Source organism: Trichoderma gamsii, assembly GCF_001481775.2.
Source record: "Trichoderma gamsii strain T6085 chromosome Unknown Scaffold_6.2, whole genome shotgun sequence".
Taxonomy (NCBI): domain Eukaryota; kingdom Fungi; phylum Ascomycota; class Sordariomycetes; order Hypocreales; family Hypocreaceae; genus Trichoderma; species Trichoderma gamsii.
In genome coordinates this window covers 727,342-749,335 of record NW_020171343.1, presented here as the reverse complement: position 1 = coordinate 749,335, position 21,994 = coordinate 727,342, and the positions used below count along the sequence as shown (strand labels likewise).

The window sequence follows — 21,994 nt, the reverse complement described above, 5'->3', positions numbered from 1 at the left end:
GACGGAGGAATTAAGACCGTCTGGCTGAACTCTGCCAAGTCCTTCAGCCGCACTCCACTAACGCAAGAGCAGCAAGGGAACAAAGGAGAAGCACCCAAGAGAAGAGAGCTGATAGGAAGGACGATCTTGCTGACCGCTCCTAGACTCTCCAAGTTTGCTAGGTGTCAGTAGAAGCAGTATCACCGACTTGTAAGAGGAGGCTTATTAGGAGACCAGGTTTAAACTAGGTCCAACTGTGGGTTCGGGTTGAGCGGGAGGTGAGAGGTGTGACCTCCAAACTAAACCGTGGATGAGTTAGGCCGATGATGATGGAAAATGAGTTTGCTATTTCGTTCAAGGAGAGGCCGTGCGTTACAGGGCGGAGTTAGATGGAGCAGATGGAGCAGATGCATCGTTGCGCTTCCCCCTTGAACCCTTGTGAAGCGGCAGTTGCACTCGTGTTCTAGTAGTGATGGAGCAGTTTTGACAGCGCTAGAAAGGCTAATCGAGCAACTTGATTTCTCTTCTCATTAGCTATATGGCCACGGGTGTAGGAGTTCATCGGCGACACTCCGTTCAGGAGTTGTAGTATGTGCGGGGACCCAACGTCCTACCGGTTGTAAGTCGCTTGTGTCTCCCGACTATCTTTCCACAGCCTATCTCGAAAGAAACGCCAAACAGGATTTTGAAAAGTTGCAATCGAAGGAATAGATTACGCATACCACCTGTTTCAGCCTCGGCTGCCCCCTTCGCCTACATGCACAGCGTCGGGTAAGTTGGCTCTACAGGAGGGTAGTGGCGATAGTGGCGCCGCTCAATGTTGCCTCGAGTGCAAGTATGTATGTAAATCTGTTTAATCGGGAAATACACTGCTTACATGAATCGTGTGGTGACTTGGGGGCCAGATGCTTTTGGTAACTACATGGATAATCGCAAAAGAGATTCCCGTGAGATGAGATGGTACTTGTATAAGTGAGGCTAGTCAAGATTGGACTATGACGCATGAGGTATGTTTAAGACATATACAAGCAGCTAATTTAATAGATAACTACCTAGTTTAGTGCTCGTTTACTGGTTCTTGACGATTGTATCTTAATAAAAAATATTACGTGATCTAATAAAAATGCATATCCCAGGGCTAGATATAAGACGAGGCACAGAGGCCACCCCTGTCTAACACCCATGTATATACCTTTAAGAGACTCCATTGACCACTTCCGCTTCGTACCGCCGAATTCTAGGCGCCAGGGCATGCATGCTCTAAACCGCGAGGACGGTAAAGAGAAACTACCTATATTACTACAGGGTATTGCTACGGGGTATTGCTACGGGGTACTGCCACGGGCTTGCATTAGTGTTACTGACGATAGAAACAACAGGCTTGGCCCCATCGCGGTGTTTCCATAGAAGCCGCTTCCGATCGGTATCCGGATCGTCTGTGTTGGCTCTAAGATACCAGTGATACTGCTCCCAACCCGGTTTGCGGAATAGGCCAACTGGGGATTCCAAATCTTGGGTCTCGCTTCGCTCCCACTCCACACGTGTAAAGGAGTACCTAGTATCTATCAACATGCCTTCGGTTACTATAGACAGTAGAAGCCTGGTAACGCACACCGTCGCACTGGAGGATGACACCTAAATCGCATGCACATGGTTGGCAGAGGCTACTGCGTCTTTCATTATGAGTCGACACTTAGTGCCTATGAGTCCATGTATTGGATCCACCCGCTGCAACCTCTCCGGATGGCAGTTCGTTTGATCTACATGTGCCGCCGTGCCTGACGCTGTCGATCCAAGATACATAGCTATTACGACTTCACAAGACACTGCTTGTTTCTACTTCTGGCTAGCTACTGCGACCGCTGCGGCTAAAGGATGACGGTACCAGATCTTGGTAGTCAGCAAGTGGTCGCTATCCCGCACCCAGCTGAGAGCACTAAGATCAAGATCCCTGCAGCCGTCAATACGGATCTGCCCCAGCATTGGATTGCCTTGACAAGGATTGAATCATGGGGCTGGAAAGTGGAATTTCAGTCCCCACAGCCAACTGAGTGCAAAGTTGAAGTCCGCCTGGTGCCGATGATATACTCGATCCATACGTACTTGCAGTAGGCACACAGAGGTTGCCGAATGCCTTGTTCGAGATTTTCATGTGGGATGAAACGGTAGCATTTTTGTACGAACGCCAGTGGGATAAGAATCAAGGCGATCAAGAGAGGAAACAAAGTAAAAATCGGGTCCCTTCTTAGAATAGGCCCTCCAATCAAGAAGAGAGAGGAAACATACAAACAGTAACCCTGATCGTCTTGTCTTCTAAGTCTCTACCCACACACGAGCATGCTCCCCAGTATTGTTTCCAAAACTTTTTGCCACTGCATCTTTCACGCGTCGTAAAGTCATACTAACACTGCTAGTATTGTAGTACCACGGCATCGTGTTACCTGAACGCTGGTACGGGACCACAACTTCAGCCTCCACGTTCCGCATTCTTTGCGCTTTTCAAAGGCCCCTCCTAACTAGGGTGATCGCGAGCTACTGCTAGCGTGCGGAACGGCAACTGTGCATTCTTCCATGAGTCATCATGTTTAGCAAGTCTATGGGAATCGGTGGCTTGAGAGGGAGAGACTCAAGGCGTATTCGTAGTTTGAAAGTCATCGCCATTCTCCAAGCGCCAACTAAATGGAATACGCAAGATGTCTCGGAGAGAATGGCCATTTATGGACATGAAATACTATAGGGATTCAACGTTCGGGGGGTTTAAAGTTAGCTCCAATTTATTGTCCTCCGCATTATCCTTGTCGACCAGGGCTTTAATTCCGATACGCTGGAGCTTTGTGACGTTGTTGCTCTCTATTACTCATCGGCCATATGACGGAGATGAGCTTGCATGCCTGTCTAATTCCTTTGATGTAAGATTTTGGTTTGGTCCAGCTCTTCTACCGGACATTCACCGGTCTAAGCGAGCACAATGTCTTGGACACAACGGCCTTATTTCAGAAGGTGGGGAAGGCAACTGTACCACATGTACCCAAAACATAGCCCTCGGTGGATGGACGAGAGGCCTGGCAATGGCTACTCTCTATTTCGCCCCAAGGCTTGAAATTTATGAAGGATTATTGAGCTAACTGCCAATTTCTTAGGGCGATCTTGCTTCTGCGAACTGAAATAGGGTAATTGATAGTCAGACCTTTATTAGCGAGCAGTGGTGGCTATACCAAATTCTGGAAAGCTGCCCCCTTTTCTTTTGCACACACCTTGCGGGAACTTATCCTTTCCACACTGAATAAGCAAGATTTGCAAAAAGAGCGGAGGAAGTTTAGGCGTAGAAGTCATAATTAGACGATAAATAAATAATGTACAAGAAAAAAGTGAAACACGCACCTTGTAACGTTGCTCGCTTTGCCTAAGATATTGTATATCGTCTCTTTGTATGGATCTCCATTTGTTTCATCACTCAATACAATGGTCTTGCATAATTGACATCTTGAACAATGTAGGTTCCAGATACATTCTGGATTGAGTCGCTAATAAGACCATAGCACTAATCAGAGCATCGTACACCTGGGTAGTTGTAATGGTTCAATTGCTGCATACAGCAGTTACGATGCGAGCTAGATTAAGCATTGCTGCGTTTTTGGGGATACCTTATTGCCTGTAACCTTAGCCTTAAATACTTTTACAAAACGCCTTCTTGTAATAACTAGTTGGTCTACGCCATGTGTTTGCATATATATCGCGCTGCATATATGTAGTCCTTAAGTATTAGCTCATTAAGGGCATAGTACCACCTTCGGTAATCCAGGTGTCGCTGATCATGCAAAACATAGGCACAAGTGCTTCGTAAGTGAAGAAGAATCTAGAAACCCCATTTCGCAGAGTTATGTCTATTTGTAATTCCTTAATTAACTACACACCAACTTTTGGGGTCTTCTGAGTCGACTTTAAAACGAATACGGAGTGCATCAAGTTACAAACGACAGTGGCGCTCTTCCCACAGCCCCGGTCAACTCTGATCATGGGAACAATTGTAATCGGGGCCTCGCGGATATCGCAGCATGCCAGAGATAGATGGAGTTATATATAGCCTATGCACGAAAGAAAACGTTCTATAACGGCCGGAAAGAGGTTCAGAACTGCGTCAACTCAATAGCTATCGGCATAGTCATAATATCCACTTTTTATATTTAATTTATCTGTAGATAGGTAGGTATAATGTAATTGGCTCTACACCTGTTCGTCGGGATGAACTTCCCGCGTAATGTCGTAATTACGAACGATTCCTCCGGCACTCATATCCTCTGAATCAACCTTTCTATGCCCGTTTTGGTTGCCGCCTTGAATATGGACAACTGGGGGAGCATAATAATTCCCGAACTCGTTGTCATTGTTTTCCCTATGCGACACAAACCGCTGCAGGCTCTTCTCTGAACCGTTATGCTTTGGTGCCTGTGCCCTGGAGGCGGGCCTGTTGAAGCCAAAGGCTTTGGAAATGTGCGTACCGTCGCTATGGCCAGTACCATTGCTGTGTAATTTGGAGGTAAGCGTCTGATAGAATTTGGACGTAATGATATGCTTCTTCCAGATGGCTTTCCAGGCTGGAACAGAGCCTACGATCACGGCAATGCTGTTCTCAACAATACTGAAGACAAAGTCTTGTTAGATAATTACTCTATCCAAAAAAAAAAAGAAAAAAAAAAGTGAGACTAATAAATTCTCACACGGGTTATACTCACACGCAGATGAAGCACTTGTTTTGTGTGTAGATGATGTCTTCTGTACTCAACAACTGAGCTCGGAAGATAAGCCCAATGACACTGGCAATGACACCCCTGTTTCTTTTGCATTAGTGCATGCATACAACTACATACAGTACTTGCTTCGCCGATGGTGGATGGTTGTGGTGGCTACTTACATCAAAGCAGTAAAAAACACGGCGCATACAGCAATTCGCTTTCTGAGAGACATGTTGAGCCTCCACAGAACCGGCAGTGGTAGGATAAAAATGTACAAGTCGATGACAACAGCCAACGATCCCTGGACTACTCCCCATGGGAGGAGCTTCTGGACTTGTCCATTGATCAAGAGATCAGCCCATGTATCGCCTGGGTGTGGAGCATTGATTGCAATCTCAAGAGGTATGGACGGCCAGTAGATTAGGCCAGTGAATACGATGCCCACGTATACAGCAATGCGCATATCCGTATGCGCAATGAAGATTTGGAGATAGAGCAGCAAGATGGCGCTCTTGGCGAAGAATGCGATTGGACCAACGAGCATGCCCTGGACGAAGAGGATCTTCATATAATTTCCGGTGAACCAGCATGCTGGAGCGTTCCATTGATGCCCAGCATATTTTAGAACTAGTGGAAAAGAAATTCAGTATCTGCTCTAAGAAAGAACGGTATGTGTGCTTTGCATAGGAAGAGACTGGATAGGGCATACTGGAAAATATGAGCCCAATATAGGCCACACTCAAGACGTAACCGATGATGGCAAACCCTGGAGATAGGAGTTTAGTATATGTCATGCAGATATGGTAACATCGCCTTCTTTCGCCATTTTTTTAAATGCATTCCACTTACAGTCTGCAGTTTTTAATTTGCGAATGTTTACCCACACCCTGCCAACAATGAATATTGTCGAAAATGCCAACATAACGGCTGATACTGCGACAATAGCTGGCGCAAGAGGTGCAGGGCCACCGAGCTTGGGAATAACCCCTGGAGGAGGCACAGCTGCCGGGATCTTGCAGAGTTCCGTGCCTGGAGGTAATTGGTGGGAGGCCATTTTGTATCTTTGATGTGAGTTCTTATTTCTGAATTGGTTCAACTTCCAGCTGAAGTGTTATTCGAGCTCCCTACAGCGGTTCAAGAGACCAGACTGGATGCAACACGATGCACACTAGGATATGAGCCTTGCAGCGTATACGGCCGTTTCAACGAATGTTTACAAGATAGCATAAAAGTACGTGGGATAGTAGATTAGCAGCATGAAGCTAGTCTGTCAAAAAGGAGCATTGGGCTCTTCTATTTAAATACAGAGAGAAGACGGCAATTGGGTCTTTATCCAACCAAAGAGGAATGAACTCTAAATTGTAGTATACGTGCTCTAAAAAGTAGTTTATGTTGTTGGTTGACGACAGAGTGTAGAAGGCGTTTTGCTCACTGGGTCTCTTGAGCCATGGCTACAGCCCATTGAGCGTCTGTGCATCGAGAGTTCTCCGTTGAAGAATGACTTGAGCTGAGAATGGCTTGAGCTGAGAGAGCTCATCATGACATATGCATACGTGCATGTAGATGTGCAACTTTGTTTACGCCTGGAAATACTTGAACGAATATTATCTCAAACACGTAAAAGACGAGATTCCTCGGCTTCTTTTCATCCTCTCTCGCACGTTGGTGTTGGTGGCTGTCAAGTTTGGTGCGGGGCGTTGATCTGCTAGATGGGCAAGAAGCCGGCGTGGCTAAAGTTAAACAAATAGCAGCACATGGCAGCTCCTTGCATAAGCTGAAGTTTTCAAAGTTTTCAAAGTTTTCCAGGATACGAAAGCTGAAGAGCGAGGCATGCAGTGGACAGATGGTCCTTGAAGCAAGAGATCATCAGCTCCCGCTTGTAAGTGTGTAAGTGTAGAAACGGCGATTTGGGTGTGTAGCTGTAAACCATTATGGAGGCTCAACACACGCCCGCCTCTGCAAAGATTGATAGCGTTTACTGCCTACAGTATGGATGTTACCTCTCTTGTTATTATTGACTCACATTCACAGAACAAATGGCGAGTGTTCCTGATGTTCCGGATACTACTACGCAGTTCTTCCATGCCAAGACGTGAATCCATACCAATGCCACCGTCTTTATAAGCAAATAACATGTGCCCTTCATGCACTCACTAAACCGAGCCATTGAACTAAGACAAGATCGGGCGATCTTCTTGAAATCCCGCACGCTAGACGCCTCAAATCGTGAGAAGAATAGAGATGAATAGAACCCCGCTCAGGCTTCATTGATCAGCCCAGCGGGAGATTCGCCGCCACCCAATGTGGCGCTGAAAGCAACCTTTAGTCCTCCAAAAGGCACCCGGTTGCATTGGCCGCCTGAAGCAGTCACCCATGCGCATCTGCTGCTCCACCGACGGCTCTCTCCGTTACACTAGGGTTCCTGGTGATGTGCAGGCTAGGATCGCGCAGAGTCGCAGTGCTGCTACGTCGTGCGAATTAGCCGTGGAGGGTAGAAGGTGAAGAAGAAGTGGACGCCTTGAAGTACACGCCCAAGCTCTGAGGAGAATTGTAATGCAACAGTACCGACCTATGCTGCCATCGGAATGTGGGTAACACAGACCGTGTTTGCCTTCAAGTGCCGAGGGTAAAAAATATGGATAAAGCTCATCACCACCCTTACCGGAAGACAACCGTTACAAAACATCGGTAGCGAGGGAGCTTTGACTATTTCCTGGCCCCGGTGCCACCACAAAATACAGCTCAGTATACTAGGTATCTAGGTATATTGATTGAGGACACATTTAGTGGCCTCGGCTAAGATGACGACCTTTTATAGTCTACAAACAAGAATAGAATTGCTCGTTCTCACCAAGTATAGGTGTAGAGACAAGTGTCCACCTCCCCACCTCATGGTCATTTAAAATCAAAGAGCCTGTGAAATAATGTGCATATAGATTAATTAATCAAATAGGTCTAGCAGAGCTTCACACAATCCCCCCACATGCAGTTACTACATACAGCTCACTGCATAGATAATGACAGTACGTGCTCATATTTTCTCGCAATAGTCATGCACGGCTAATAACCTCCCGGGTCGTACCATAGAACGATGAGTGAAAATAAACCACTCAAAATTAGAAAGAAAAGAAAGACGAATTATCAATCAGGGCAGCTTTTTGCGGAACATGACGATGGTATCATCCCGCGGAACCGTGCTCGACCTCCACGTCTTCGTTCTCGGCGCTTCGGGATGAGGCATCTTGCACTCCCAGTCGTCCAAGATACGAATCAGGACGAGCTTCATCACTAGCGAAGCATAAAATCGACCGGGACTATGATTTGCGAGATGCCGCGTTAGTTCTCGCACTAACAACTTCACCGCACATGACCGCATATGAGACAGCTTCTCAGCTGTTCTGGACGTCTCCGCTGCATGGCCGAATCGGGGTAGTAATTGAGGCTGCTCACCACGACATATTGCCGAGACCCCATATCGGCCAATCGGGGCTGACATGTGTCAATCTGGATGCCTTCTGGTCAGGCACTTCAGCGCATGGCTGGAGCTGCTGGAGCTGCTGGAGCTGGGCGTTGGCGCGCGCGAATCTAAAGCCGTCAAAGATATGGGCGTCTTTGTATCGAGTGCCATCCTGCAGCATGGCTTGCTGGGGGATGCATACCCAGTCGCCTTTGCTGAGGGTTGAGCCATCATGAAAAGTGTATGAAGAGAGGGCCTTTCGCCGGCATGTTACTAGAAGTGCCATTACATGGTCAGTGGTCTTGTAGCTGACGAGGTATACATGCATATAGTATACACTTCTTCTGTTAATGAATAAGTAAAATCTACTTACTTGCATCTGAGTGATTGCAGCGTATCGACTCTTTAATGAAGCTATCAAGAAGCGGCAGCTTTTCCACATCGCTCTGTCCATTATCTGCATGAAACACCCTTTGGACTTCGTCCCTTAAAGGTTCAACATACTCAGGGTGGCTACAAAGATGCTGGATTGCATAAGTTGGCGTCTAGATAAAATACTGTCAGCAAGCTATATAAGCATGTCCAGAAGAATTCTCAAACCTACCATGGCCAATTGATGCACGGATCCGAACCATACGGCCATGATCTCACCCACCATCCTCGCAGGCGTCCAGGGATTTTTTCGAGGCGACGTATCAATTAGCCATTGCATGCAGTCCATCTAAATAGTAATCCATACGTTAATTCCCATACAATTTTGCGCGAATGATAGGCCTTGTGATATTAGGCTGTTGGGGAACAGGGACAGCCGTCCTAACGCACCGGTGTGATTCTATGAGGCTGCAGATCCCTCGCTGCCAGACGCTGCTCAACAATCGGCACTAGGTGCTGGTAGAGCGTCTTCGCGGCTCTGTGTCGATTGGTGGCTATTGATGCAACTAACGGTCTCATAAAGCTAGGCGTGATGCTCAAAAACTCGGCTGCGAAGATGACATCTTGTGGGAATTCCAATGCTGCAGCGGTGAACTCGGCGTTTTGGGCTATGTTAGTATCATATAGCGTTAGTGATCTCGCGATTTCATCCACATATATAAAGATGCAGTGTTTCGTACAAAGTTCCTCGCCGAAGAAGACAAAACAGTTGACTTTTGTGACGAGTCTCTTCATCACAGGAAAGAGTGCTACATGTGCAAAGCCTATAAGTCATGGTCAAATCGCATCATCAAATGAATCAGTAACCTATACAACAAGAAAAGAGAGATAAAGGCTGTTATATTACCATCTGAGCGAATGTTTCTGAATTCCATCTCCAAACAATCCCTCACTAGTCGCTCTAGATCCGGCTGAAAGTCCTGAAGGTGGGACGTAAGAAGACTTCGAAGGGCACGAACAAAGCCCGTGCCCTCAACTCCACGCCGATCCTGCCACTCAAAGCCATGCATCGTATACTTGGGCTGAAGGATCTGCATACATGATTAGGCGCGTTAGTCGCAGGAATCTCACTGTCACACTGCATACCTCTTTAGCCACTGCATGCAGCGATAGCCGCTGGCGTGGTGCTTCTACAAGCTCCATGATGAGATCTAAGGACGTAACCAGAAGGTGATCGTTTGCTGGGGTGGAAATTTTGAAAGGTTTCCCGTGTGCCTGCCATGTGTTATGCTTCGGAGATATAACTTGATCTTGATGCATTGTTACCTTGCGATATGCACCATCGATGAGATCGGGGCCCCAGATGAGATATCCAAACCCCTGGATGCGTCGAATGACATACGATATTGCCTATTGTAGAATGCATCAGAGTCCAATATTGCTCGTGGGAGTGCCTATTGCTAGCTGACGTTTGTGATCCATTGAACCTGAGCCAATATCAGGATAGCAGTGAGAAGAGTGACTTCGAGTACAAGCCCTTTACTTGTCATCAACGTAGTCAACTTCTGAGCGAGAAATCCGATCTGTATAATCGTAGACATGCTGTTATCTTTTGAAGTATTGGCAGAAAGCTGTGAACAATAGGGGTCTAAACAAAAAATAGTCAAGGGAAAAAAAACGCAAGTGCTTTGAGTCTGAGGCAATCAAAATTCTCTTTTATATATTATGATAACATGAGCATATATATAAACACAAATTCAGAGATGTAATGGCTTTGAAAGCATTCAAGTACCCTTTTCAAGAACAAGGATCTCGTCCTCAAATAAGTGTACCTATGTATGCAAAGATACTAGTAGGTAAAATAAGCTGAAAGGAGACAATCCAGCCCGGTTTCGATTATAACCTTCCCGAGATTGGGGAGCAAACATTACCCCTTACGATACAAAAGCAGTACGACGCAAGGACATGGGTATGGAATGACGGCGGATAGAGAACATGGTGAAGTAACCGGGCTGGATATGCTACTATAGCACGGTATCAAAGAGATACCATGCCAAACTCGTTATATGTGTCAAAGATGGCTGATAAATAACATTTCATCTATCTTCAATCCCAATTTTACCACTCGAGGTGTAATACCCCATCTCATCGGATCATGCTCGTTGAACGCTCACAATGCCAACTAACAAAGGTGAAATGAAAAGTCCTTGCTCCTCTCCGGCATCTCTTTGCTTTTTCTCAGCTCCAAACATGGGTTGCAGTAACTTTCAGCGCCACTGGGCTTACGCAACATCAGCTCGCATATTTATTGAGAAATCAAGGACTGTATCTAGGGGAGGGGAATAATGGGTGGCGAGCTTCCAGGCTTTCATGGTCTGGAAGCTGCCTCAAGGGGAAAGAGAAGCTTTGTTTGCTGTAATCTGCGTGCATATTGTTCTACTTTGGTTACATAGGCGTTTCTGGAGGATGATACATCTCGATATACTTCCATACTCGTAAATTACCATTACAAGGGGCATTAATACAGAGGTCGATGTCACATGACTTTCTTATTCAATGTTTGATGATGAAAAAGGCTGTCTTCGGCCTCTACATGGCCTTAAATGAAATATCTCACAAATAGAATCGGATAATATTTTGAGATTCAGCAGTTCTAACTCAAAACTATGTATTCTCTATCGGCGATCAACTAAATTCTGAAATATCTTTAGATGTCCATGCTCAGCCCACTATACCAGTAGCTGAATCTATTTCCATTTCGTAAATAGCCACCTAAATTGTTTTGTTTGTTCGCGATTTAGCGTTTGATATGACATCCGGTCTCCTTTGTTCCCCCTGTCTGGTAAGCCAATGTCAGTAGGCTGAGACATGAGCTGGATACAGGGCTGTATGTCACTGGGTGGGTGAAGAGATGGTGATAACTGTGATAGTGGCGCTGCGGCGTAGTTGGCAAACAACCAGTTGTGGCTGTCATTGGTTGGACGATTCGACCAAGCGTCCGGGGTTCCCCAGTTACCTGGTTCTCGGTACGGTAGGCCAGTGTTCAATTTCGCCAGCTATTGAAGAATGAAACAGACTATCATGAAAAGTTGAATTGTATGATGATACTTTCACTGATAATGGAAGAGCCCATAGTAGCACATTCGCTGATAGGTGGTAATTACATGCATGCGTATCCATGCATGTCTACTACTGCATCAACGCGTTGATATTGGAGTTTAACATAACGCATTGTGTTAAGAATTCTCTATCGCAAAGTCCAAAGAAGCCATCAAAGCATACCAAAGCACGCATCATTTAGTTTTCGAATTAATTGTCTTTGCACTGGATACGAATAATCTCAAGCTGACCAAGACATTTGCCTTATTCGATGAGCTTAGCTACCAGGAGCCTAAGAGTGAAAATGGCGGCGTAAAATAGTCAGCTTGTAGGCTGTCTGTGCTGTCTGTGCGAATACATACATTTACTATGACTTTGCACAGAAAATCATACCACAATGAAGGTATTACAGAACTATAGCAGGTGGTAATCTCGTAAGAGCCTGACAAGGAGAGTATTGAGCTCTGTGTAGAGCCTCGGTTTGGATATGTTTAATTGCCGGTATCCATAGTAAATCGCATGGGCAACTAACACGGAGAAATCCCCCATACATGTAGATTCACCAATGAGCCAGTGGTAATAATTGAGTCCTGAGAAAGAATCAGTAATCTTATTTTCCCATGCCTATGTAAGCAGCAACTCAGTTGCTTCGCCTAAATAGCCGCCGCAACTGTACGCGTAGATCAATGTTTAGCGGTTGGTCAATACGAAGCACTGGCGTATCGCATCCTGGTCGCATAACGTCACCTCGGCCATCTCACCGTCTCGCCTCAACGCTCCTCTTCTCTCCTCCAACACTTCAATTGTGCAAGACATACTCCTCGATCATCGAACCGCCAAAATGGATGACTTTGCGCGCGGAGACCCCCTAGACCAGCCGTCTTCAGAGCACCCTCACCCTCCGCCTCACGACGAAACCACCCGCCAGTTCTTCCACCACTCCAGCGCCAGGCGCACCAACACCGACACCGTCATCGCCAAAGCGCTGCGGCAGCAGTACCCGAATCTGTCTCTATCCATCGCCCCAGCGACAACATGCAACCTGACAGGCTACGCAGCGAGCGGCCACGCCCAATCAGCGCCATTGCACGACAGCGACGACGACCATGTCCCGGCATCGCTGTCGTGGACCGTCTACCTGCCGCCTGCCAGACGCATGGACGGAGGCCTCGGCGTCGTCGCAAAGGACACGCACTTTGAAAAGTACCTGTACCAGTGGCAGGGCCACGACTTCATCGTCTACCTGGTCAACGGCCGTGATGGCGGCCAGTCGTATCCAACCATCGTTAATTACTATGTGCTCTCGACGAGCGAGGAGCTGGCAACGCAGCTGATTCTTGCGGCTGGGCGATGGACCAGCGACTTGCACGAGGAGATTTGGGTGTTTGACGGAGGCTACTGGGCCAAGAACGCCGAGCTCTACCAGAGTGCCATGAAGGCGTCGTGGGAGAGCGTCATTCTAGATGAGGAGATGAAGAAAGCTCTCATTGAAGATCATCTATCCTTTTTCCGGTCGAGATCCACCTATGACCGGCTCAAAGTGCCCTGGAAGCGAGGCATCATCTATTACGGCCCGCCGGGAAATGGCAAGACCATATCAATCAAGGCGACGATGAATATGCTTTACCATTTGAAGCAGCCGGTGACGACGCTGTATGTACGGTCGCTGAAATCGGTATGTTTTTCTCCTCGCCCCCCTTCCCCTCTTTACTTTGTCTGCAATTTTGCTGTAGCGTGGATGCTTGTACTCGGGTTGAATGTTGGCTGACAAGAACGTTTTAATAATAGTTCTCGGGACCAGAGAGGAGCATTGCTATGGTTTTTGCAAAAGCGAGAGAGTTTGCGCCATGCTATCTCGTCTTCGAAGATCTGGACACCATTATTACAGATGAAGTTCGCAGCTACTTCTTGAACGAGGTAGATGGTCTGAAGAGCAATGACGGCATTTTCATGATTGGAAGCACCAATCATCTTGATCGATTGGATCCCGGCATCGCGGTAAGTTCTATCCACAAAGAAGAGAGAGTAACTTTTGTATTGTTCTCCAAGCTAATGTATTCGGCTTAGAAACGCCCCTCTCGTTTCGACAGAAAGTATCTCTTCCCAGACCCAGACCACGACCAGCGCGTCGCCTACTGCCAGTTTTGGCAAAAGAAACTATCCGACAACAAATCCATCAGCTTCCCCGACAAGCTCTGCAGCGCCATTGCAGACATCACAGACGATTTCAGCTTTGCGTACATGCAAGAGGCGTTTGTAGCGGCTCTGCTTGCTATTGCGCGAAGCGGAGGTGATGATGACGAGGATGATGAGAATAACGAGCAGGATGATGCCATGGTCATGACGGTGGACTTGGCAGAGGACGACTGGGTCCAGGTGTTGGACAAGCCGGCTGAGGATGAGCCGGATTTGGATGAGCTGCCGTTGTGGATTGAGTTGAAGAAACAGGTTGCTATATTGCGGGAGGGCATGGAGGAGCAGAAGAGGGTACAAATGTAATTTTGCTTTCGGTTGTTGGCGAGTAAATCGGGACAGAAGAGGAATTCAGAGAGACAGGACGCTGCAGAAGACTGACAAAATTTAGCAATAGCACGACACGATGATTGGACTCCAAATAAAAGCTTGGGTTTTTTTTCGGTTTAAACGTAGTATACAACAACTAACAGCAAGATCAGAAACTGCCAAAGCTATAATACCTATAAGAATGGTCATAACTAATTAAATACATTGAATCATATCTTACTGTTCCCAGTGTATACTAATTTAGCGAAATGGTGAAACCAAAAGAATAAGAAAGTGTAGTGGTCTGATTGCGCACAGGTCACTGAACTTCTTTTTCCCATACCAACATCATACAACTCAAAACAGAAGAATAGCATCATATATAACAATCGCCGCCCATAGAAGAATATCCAACGAGTAAGAACAGTATAATGCCAATCAGGAGAAGAAATCCGCATGAAAAACCAGTAAATAACAGGGCGAGAGATGAAGAATCCGCTACTACAAGAGCCGTCCGTGTGCATCAGGATAGGAACCTATGTGTAAACCTAAATTAGCTCCAAAAACTTCTCATTCCGGAGCACTTGACTACTTACGTCTCAGGGGAATTCGTTATCTCTTCGAATGCCTGCAGGACATCAAATCCCATGGCCACCAGAGGCTCAAAAGCATCATCAACAACCTGTCGTGAATCACAGCGCATTAGTGCTTGAACATGCTCTTTGCTAAGAAACGTTTGAAAAGAATTGTCTGAAAAGAGTATATCTTACCCAGCTCAGAACAGTCTTGTTTGCCTTGTGGCCCTTGTTCTGTCGAACACCCATCAAAGCAAGACCTTGCAGCACCAACGTCGAAAGCGGAGCCAGGGGCACGATCGGAGCCAAGAGACCACCGATATCTTGCTTGGGAGACACCAAGGGGGGGACGTATCTGGCAAGAGGGCTATTCGGTCTGCTTATAATGATTGTTCCCAACAAATTGCCTGTCGCGTCTTTGGCCCGCACGATGCCGCAAGCTTTACTCTCTTCCAATGCAGCTCGGTACAGTTCGAGAACCTCTGGGTTCGCGTGTGTCCGCACATGATGCATCACAGTATCTCCGCTTTCGACGCCGTAGATAAGGTCAAAGCTAATGTTGGCTCGCTGGATACTCTGAGACAAGCCCTCGGGAGCATACCACGCGCCCAGATCTTGGATAATCATGTTGGTGAGCCTTCGAGGGAACTGCGTGTCCCATCCGCTGTTGCTGAACCATTCCTTTGTCGTCGTTATTTCGATGTCAAGAGGGATACCTAGGAAGAGAGAAGGGAACGATGATCCCAGCTGGACTTTCTTGATGCCTCTCTGTTGAGTCAAGCTCTTCAGCGCGCGGCGATGAAGGGACCGGCCAATCGACAAATTTCGCTTGGTTGGGTCCACAATCAGAGCTCCTAGTATACCCACGTTCTGGATGAAATAAGTAGCGGCAAAGCCGTACAGAGCTTGTGTGCTGCTGTTTCGCACCACGAAATGAGCTTCCTTAATGTTTGGATTGTTGAGCGCAAACGTCTCCGCGCTTGTGGTCTGAAGGTACCGCATGTCCTGGTCACTTGCCCTGTGCACAGCTCGGATGAGGTCGTTCAAGCCGTTCCTATCCCGATGGCTATCGAACTCCTCAACGAGCCAATGTTGTCGGGATTTAAGGACCTTTTTGCTCTTTCGCAGTGTACCTGGCATGGTGCCCACAGGATTGCTGTCTCCAATCAAGGCGCGGACCAGAGCAGCCATGGCGTTCTCTGTAAAGTCGTAGGTGCAGATATAAGTGCCAATGGACTTGTCCATGGCAAAGTCGTATGGTGAGCTCACAGCAACGACAATGAGTTGTTTCTTTTGCCCTCTGCTTCGAAGCATAGAGCACATCATATCAACGTGTTTTGTAAACCCGGCCTGGTAGAGGTTTCTGTTCGCATCTGCGGTGAAGATGACAATACAAGATGCTCTGTTGATAAGATTTTCGTGTACTGGGTGATAATCAAGTCAGTAAACGCTACGCATCAAGGAAGAGCGAAGATTCTTTCTCACCTGGTCTCACCCCGTTGGCCGTGTAACTCGTGTGTAGTAATTTCTCGTTGCGGTATCGTGCCAGGGTTTTTCCAAACTCTCGGAAGACTCCTTCTCCGCTCATAATGGCACTCCTTTCACGACCCTGATGACTCCATTTATCATGATGGGTAGAGATTATAGATCGATCATTCTTTGCTTCGGTTAAGCTTTTAGTTAAAGACGATGCCGGAAGCGGCTTCACCAAAGGGGTGAGTAAAAGCAGCTCCTCGCCAGGATGCATTGAAAAAGATAGTGGTAGCAACTTCTCCTTATCGCGAACAATGGTGATAGAATCATCATAGGCTCGTCTAGATAGTGCAAGGTGAGAGGGTCGAATCTGAGAAAGAAGGTTCACTCCTGGAGGATTCAGCGCCTTTGCCCAAGATGTACAAGTCGATTTGAGATGAAAGATTCTTCGTAGAGAAGTAAAAATTCTTTCCTTGGTAATGATGCCGTTCTCGTAGCCCAGTTTGAGACCTTTGATAGCTTCCAGTTGAACGTCATAGGCGCGGCAGAGCAGTATGATGTCGCATCCAGCCTCCACAGCCATGACAACACCGTTCTGGACTCCAAGATCCTGGCTCAGCGCCTCCATTTCGAGGCATTCTGAGATTGCAACTCCCTTGAAGCCTAATTCGTTACGGAGAAGATCATCGACTACTTGATCTGAAAGACAGGCATGGCTGACATTCATAGAAGGGTTGGAAATGCCACAGCCGCCAACAAACATGGCATCGAGCTTCCCAGAAGAAATGGCGTTTCGAAACGGCACCAATGCACTCAGGCTTAATTCTTCCAGGGTTTGTGTAATGATTGGGACATCGAGATTGGAACCGAGGAAATCAAGGTTTCCATAGGAAGGGAAATGTTTTCCACAGGAAGCGATACCAGCGTCGCGAATGCCGCTCAAGGCTGCGAGTCCATACTGCGAGACTTCTTGGGGGTCATCGCCGGAAGCGCGAACTCCAATGACTTGATATCGCGCATTGTTCAAGACGTCCAGAACCGGGCCAAGCATAAGGTTGACACCACAAGCCGCAATCTCGGTAGCCGTCGCTTTGTTGACTTCGTATGACAGATCCAGGCTGCCCGTCGCGGCAATGGCCATGGCACTGGGGAACTGGCAAACGAAATCTTCATCAAACAGACTGTTGACACCTCCATTCTCCTGGTCTACGGCAATAAGCAGAGGCTGTGGGTGACCAGAGTTCTTGGCAATCATCTGCAGCTCTTGAACGAGCAATGCAGTTTGATGAGCCGCTGGATGGATCGGTTAGCAAGACGTCAGGATCCACCAATAAGAGACATGTAAGTGCAGATGATGTAAATATGTTGAGAGGCTCAAACCCATCAACCACACCAAGTATGGACGGGAATCGTACATTTCAAGTTCTTGGCAGTCAGAATGATAGAGCCAAGATGGTGATCCTCGATGAGGCTTCTGATCTGAGGCGTTACCTGGGTACCATCCCAGCCCATGAGCAGCATCTGCCCAATCGCCCTGATATCGTGTCAACCATTATTCACAAGAGTCCCAGCTGGAGATGAAGCCCGCTACGGCTGAAGAGTGTGATAGCATATGACATAACAAGTCAATATCACTTACCAGTCAAGATTCTGCCATAGCGGATCTAGCTCAAACTTGTCGGCAGAGCCGCTGATGGAGTTGGCCATTATGGATGAGGCGCGGCGAACCAGCTCGGCATCACCTGGACTCGGCTCATAGCCAGCACAGCTGGATGCAAGCGACGATGGCCTCACAACAAGTGACGAGACACTAGGTACAATACTAGGTAATCGTGACCCCTGTCCTGATAGAGGCCAAACTTTCCTCGGTCAAGCGACTATACGATCACGCAACAGGCGCGATACTACGGCGTGAGGTTCCGGTCGCTATGCCTTGGGCCCATATCGAGCAGTCGCTCATGAAGCCTTGTCGCGGGTTGGAAATACGGCTGAACATCGGCTAATTGAGAGATAGATTACGGCACGGGGGCCAAGCTTCTAATCCGCAGCTTACTGCTTGCACCAAATTCATTCCAGCCTGTATCATAGCCGCTAATTCCTTTCGGATCACGACACAACAAATGTGGCAACATCAATGGCCAGAGTGTGGCGCTGGCTGAGGCCACTGCTAGCTGGAGATGGGCGTGCTTGGCAGCGGCTTCGGCGGAGTCGACTCCTCTGATTGACTTTTGCTCCAGAGCCCCAGAGTAGCACGCAGCGCTGTTTTGAACGGTGGCACGGCGCACAAGTCAACGTTACATGCCCCCCGGCGCATTGGATCGCCACCCGCCATGCGATTTTGCTTCATGTTCCTTCATGTAAGTCGGACCCTACGCGCACCTCACCTCACGTAGCAGCAGAACTGGGTACATAAACGGCCATGCACGTACGCGCATCTTGCTTAGAGTGCTGGCATCTGCAGAGGAAAACGGTAGAGAGCACTTATGCATGATAGATGAAAGAAAAGCTACAGAATACGGGAATGTAGGTGTGATTCTAATGCGCAGCACATCTACATGAACTTCGTGAAGTGCCTCTCTTTGCCCGACGGCATCTAAACAGGAAGACAAAAGTGAACCGCAAAGGCAGAATAAAACAGTCAGATATGGCAACAAACTACGTAATAGCGCCTCGCCCATTTTGAAGCGCGCCACCACGTTCATTCCGTACAACGAGGTGACCGTCTTCTGCAAGTCATGCAACTATGTACCGCCCATGTACAGCCATAACGTGCTGAGATCTCGAAATGCGCTGCAACCAGTGGCAACTCCACTGCAAAGGCACATGGCACCGTGACTTTACAACGATAGGCGGACATTTTTTTTTTCTTCTAACGTCTCGCCATCTGCCTTTTTCCCTGTCTACCCGCTCCGTTATGGCGCTTGGTACCATCGGACGCTAATCGGCGTCTTGTCTCGAAAAACTCTATGTACACCTTTACCTAGCCGAACCAAGGGGAGTGTATGTAAGTTTTGTGTTGATGCTATTACCTGTACCCAGGCCACGTTCTCGGGCGTTTTTGAAGCTTGCTGCTTGCTGCTCTGCTATGGAGCCAATATCAAACGGTGCCGGGACATCCAGGCCTACTTCTCTCAGAGCGCTCTTTCTTGAACCCTTCTTTCTGCTGCATCCTTCTTGAAAGAGCTCGAATAAGATATTCTTAACAACATCCTCCTATCAAAGAATTCTTATTGTTGATTACTATTACTATCATCACTAGTCACCTCTTTCTCATTTGAAAAAGAGGCGGCCACTATAGCCATGCCTATAGCACTATCCCCTCCCTTCCGGCCAAGAAATGGCTTGACCAAGTTCACAAACTGCCGCCTTGTGCGCGGAGACAAGCTGGTCCAGGAAGATCTCTGGGTCAGCTCTCTGTCGGGCAAAATCATCAACAGCCAAGCCGCCTTTTTCGACGACCTCGTTCTTCCAGACCAAACCATCGACCTCGGCGGCCGTATCGTCTCGCCGGGCATGATAGACGTGCAGCTCAATGGCGCCTTTGGGTTCAACTTTTCAACACTGCTTGACGACATGTCACAGTACGGCAAGAAGGTCAAGGAGGTGCAGAAGCTCATCGTCAAGACGGGCGTCACATCGTACAATCCCACCATCACCAGCCAGCGGCCAGAACTATATCAGAAGGTGGGTCACCCTGCATATGCTGCTATATATAATACATGTATATACACATACATATACCATTAGTATGTGTATACATATACCAGATTTTGGTGTATGGCTATATGGATGCTGAGGAGTGGTGTATGTGTGGGAGCAAGAGATAATGTGCGCACATGTATCAAGTAATAGACTGACATCGATGCAGGCTCTTCCGTTCTTGGGACCATCAGGACACTTGCAGGAGGCCGAAGATGGGGCCGAGTCGCTCGGCGCGCACTGCGAGGGCCCGTTTCTGAGCCCGACCAAGAACGGCGTGCACAATGTCGACGTCCTGATAGAGGCGCAGACATTCGAGGACCTCGAGGCCTGCTACGGCAAGCATAATCTCCATCCGCGGGCCGAGGGCGAGCAGATCCCCATCAAGTACATCACGGCGGCGCCGGAGCGCGGCCAGATGATGAAGCTGATCCCAGAACTCACCAAGAAGGGCATCATCTACTCGGTGGGACATTCCGAGGCCACATACGAAGATGCATCCGAGGCCGTCGGGCTGGGCGCAACCATGATCACTCACCTGTTCAACGCGATGCGCCCGCTGCACCACCGCAACCCGGGTATCTTTGGAGTCCTGGGCATCGCCGAGAGCCTCCCGCGGCCGTACTTTGGCATCATCGCCGACGGCATTCACCTGCACCCAACCACAATCAAAATCGCCTTCAACGCGCATCCCGACGGATTCATCCTCGTCACCGACGCCATGCACCTGGTGGGATTGCCCGACGGCGCCTATCCGTGGACCAACGGTGACACCACGTGTAACATTGTCAAAGTGGGATCCAAGTTGCTCTTGGAGAACTCGGACACCATTGCCGGCAGGTAAGCAATCAGAACAAAAAATCATTCATGCATCCCAAAAAGAAAAGAAAAAAAAAAGCCCCCAATTCGATATCTGGCCATTGTGTTTTCTCCTTCTAACATTAGTCTCAAAACCCACCAGCTCCATCACCCTCCTCGAATGCGTCAACAACTTCCTGCAATGGACAGGCACCGGAATCCCACACGCGCTCAAGGCGGTAACGGCCACCCCAGCTGCCATGCTGGGCCTGCAGGGCGTCAAGGGATCGCTCGACGCCGGTGCTGACGCTGACCTGGTCATCTTTTCAGAGGCGCAAACTCCGGGGCAGCCCAGCACGCTGGTACTGGACGAGGTGTGGAAGTTTGGCACCAGAGTCCATCGTGCAAGTGCCCTCTAAATCAGAGTAGGTTAGCACGTCGGCAGAAGAGTTAGCAGCGGGGGCCGAGAAAGACTGCAAGATCGTCATATAATCTGCCGAATTGATCGATGCAGAGAGGCTGATGAATGATATGATTATGTTTCAAACAATGCATCTAACAGCTGCAGGAATTGGGGGGTTTTTTTGTCTATCGCTATTTTTGCTCCTACTTGATTTTGATAGAACTTGGAGACGGGGGGTTTTCTTTGGAAATTGCAAGGGCGTCAATATTAGTAAAATTCTCATTTAGGTTGAAGAACATTGGAAAACAACAATAGCCTTAAAAATAAGAATAGTCTGGTATCTATAGAGAGGCATCATTTAGAGCGCGAGCACACATGTATGCAGCATACACCACCGCTATGGATTTGATTTTTTTTGGGAATGGAAACAAGTTGGAATCACGGCCTCTTAGAAATGCTGGGTAATTTACGTAGACGTAGGCATTATGCGTATTACGTCGTGTAATCCTTCTAAGCAAGAGCATACGCACCTAACTATTTGGTACAGCCAAGCGAGCTGACATGTTGCAGATCCTGTTACAGCTCCTGCTTCTGCTTCTATTTTTTGCTTCTTCTTTTCTTCTTTTTGGAATACTTACTTGATCGCCAAAAAGCTATCAGCTGTCAGCTGTCAGCTTGCGCTCCCTCTCGAAATCCCATATCTTTATACTCACACAATCTCCAAGTATACAAGATCTACCCGTGGCCTTGTGATGCCGCTGGTGCGACTCATGACCCCTGGGCGGCATGTGTGGAGGAGCCGAGTATCAATTAGCAAATCCCATCACAACCGCTCCAGACTAGTGCCCATATCCTACGCCTAGGCCTACTAGCACTAGCAGCAAACATCTGCGCAGGGAATGTC

At 47.9% G+C, this 21,994-nt stretch overlaps 5 protein-coding genes across 5 annotated transcripts; 2 read left to right on the top strand and 3 right to left on the bottom strand.

Moving 5' to 3' along the window:
* Positions 1-4,203: 4,203 nt before the first annotated feature.
* TGAM01_v202535 (hypothetical protein) lies at positions 4,204-5,766 on the bottom strand (the record flags this gene model as incomplete). The annotated part of the gene is made up of 5 exons (XM_018804980.1): positions 4,204-4,618; positions 4,713-4,808; positions 4,892-5,339; positions 5,422-5,478; positions 5,562-5,766. The coding sequence occupies 5 exons, from the start codon at positions 5,764-5,766 to the stop codon at positions 4,204-4,206; spliced, it is 1,221 nt and encodes a 406-aa protein (XP_018661704.1).
* Positions 5,767-8,158: 2,392 nt separating this feature from the next.
* On the bottom strand, positions 8,159-10,142 carry TGAM01_v202534 (cytochrome P450; the record flags this gene model as incomplete). Its single annotated transcript, XM_024549012.1, has 8 exons — positions 8,159-8,513; positions 8,674-8,714; positions 8,774-8,890; positions 8,992-9,209; positions 9,282-9,365; positions 9,449-9,632; positions 9,688-9,951; positions 10,011-10,142. The coding sequence occupies 8 exons, from the start codon at positions 10,140-10,142 to the stop codon at positions 8,159-8,161; spliced, it is 1,395 nt and encodes a 464-aa protein (XP_024406251.1).
* Positions 10,143-12,481: 2,339 nt separating this feature from the next.
* TGAM01_v202533 (ATPase) lies at positions 12,482-14,139 on the top strand (the record flags this gene model as incomplete). Its single annotated transcript, XM_018804978.1, has 3 exons — positions 12,482-13,315; positions 13,429-13,638; positions 13,708-14,139. 3 exons carry the CDS (start codon positions 12,482-12,484, stop codon positions 14,137-14,139), a joined length of 1,476 nt encoding a protein of 491 aa, XP_018661702.1.
* A 595-nt stretch (positions 14,140-14,734) lies between these two features.
* On the bottom strand, positions 14,735-17,897 carry TGAM01_v202532 (beta-N-acetylhexosaminidase; the record flags this gene model as incomplete). Its single annotated transcript, XM_018804977.1, has 5 exons — positions 14,735-14,824; positions 14,913-16,141; positions 16,203-17,483; positions 17,606-17,724; positions 17,830-17,897. The coding sequence occupies 5 exons, from the start codon at positions 17,895-17,897 to the stop codon at positions 14,735-14,737; spliced, it is 2,787 nt and encodes a 928-aa protein (XP_018661701.1).
* A 1,593-nt stretch (positions 17,898-19,490) lies between these two features.
* Positions 19,491-21,106, top strand: TGAM01_v202531 (N-acetylglucosamine-6-phosphate deacetylase; the record flags this gene model as incomplete). The annotated part of the gene is made up of 3 exons (XM_018804976.1): positions 19,491-19,874; positions 20,059-20,729; positions 20,851-21,106. 3 exons carry the CDS (start codon positions 19,491-19,493, stop codon positions 21,104-21,106), a joined length of 1,311 nt encoding a protein of 436 aa, XP_018661700.1.
* Positions 21,107-21,994: the final 888 nt, after the last annotated feature.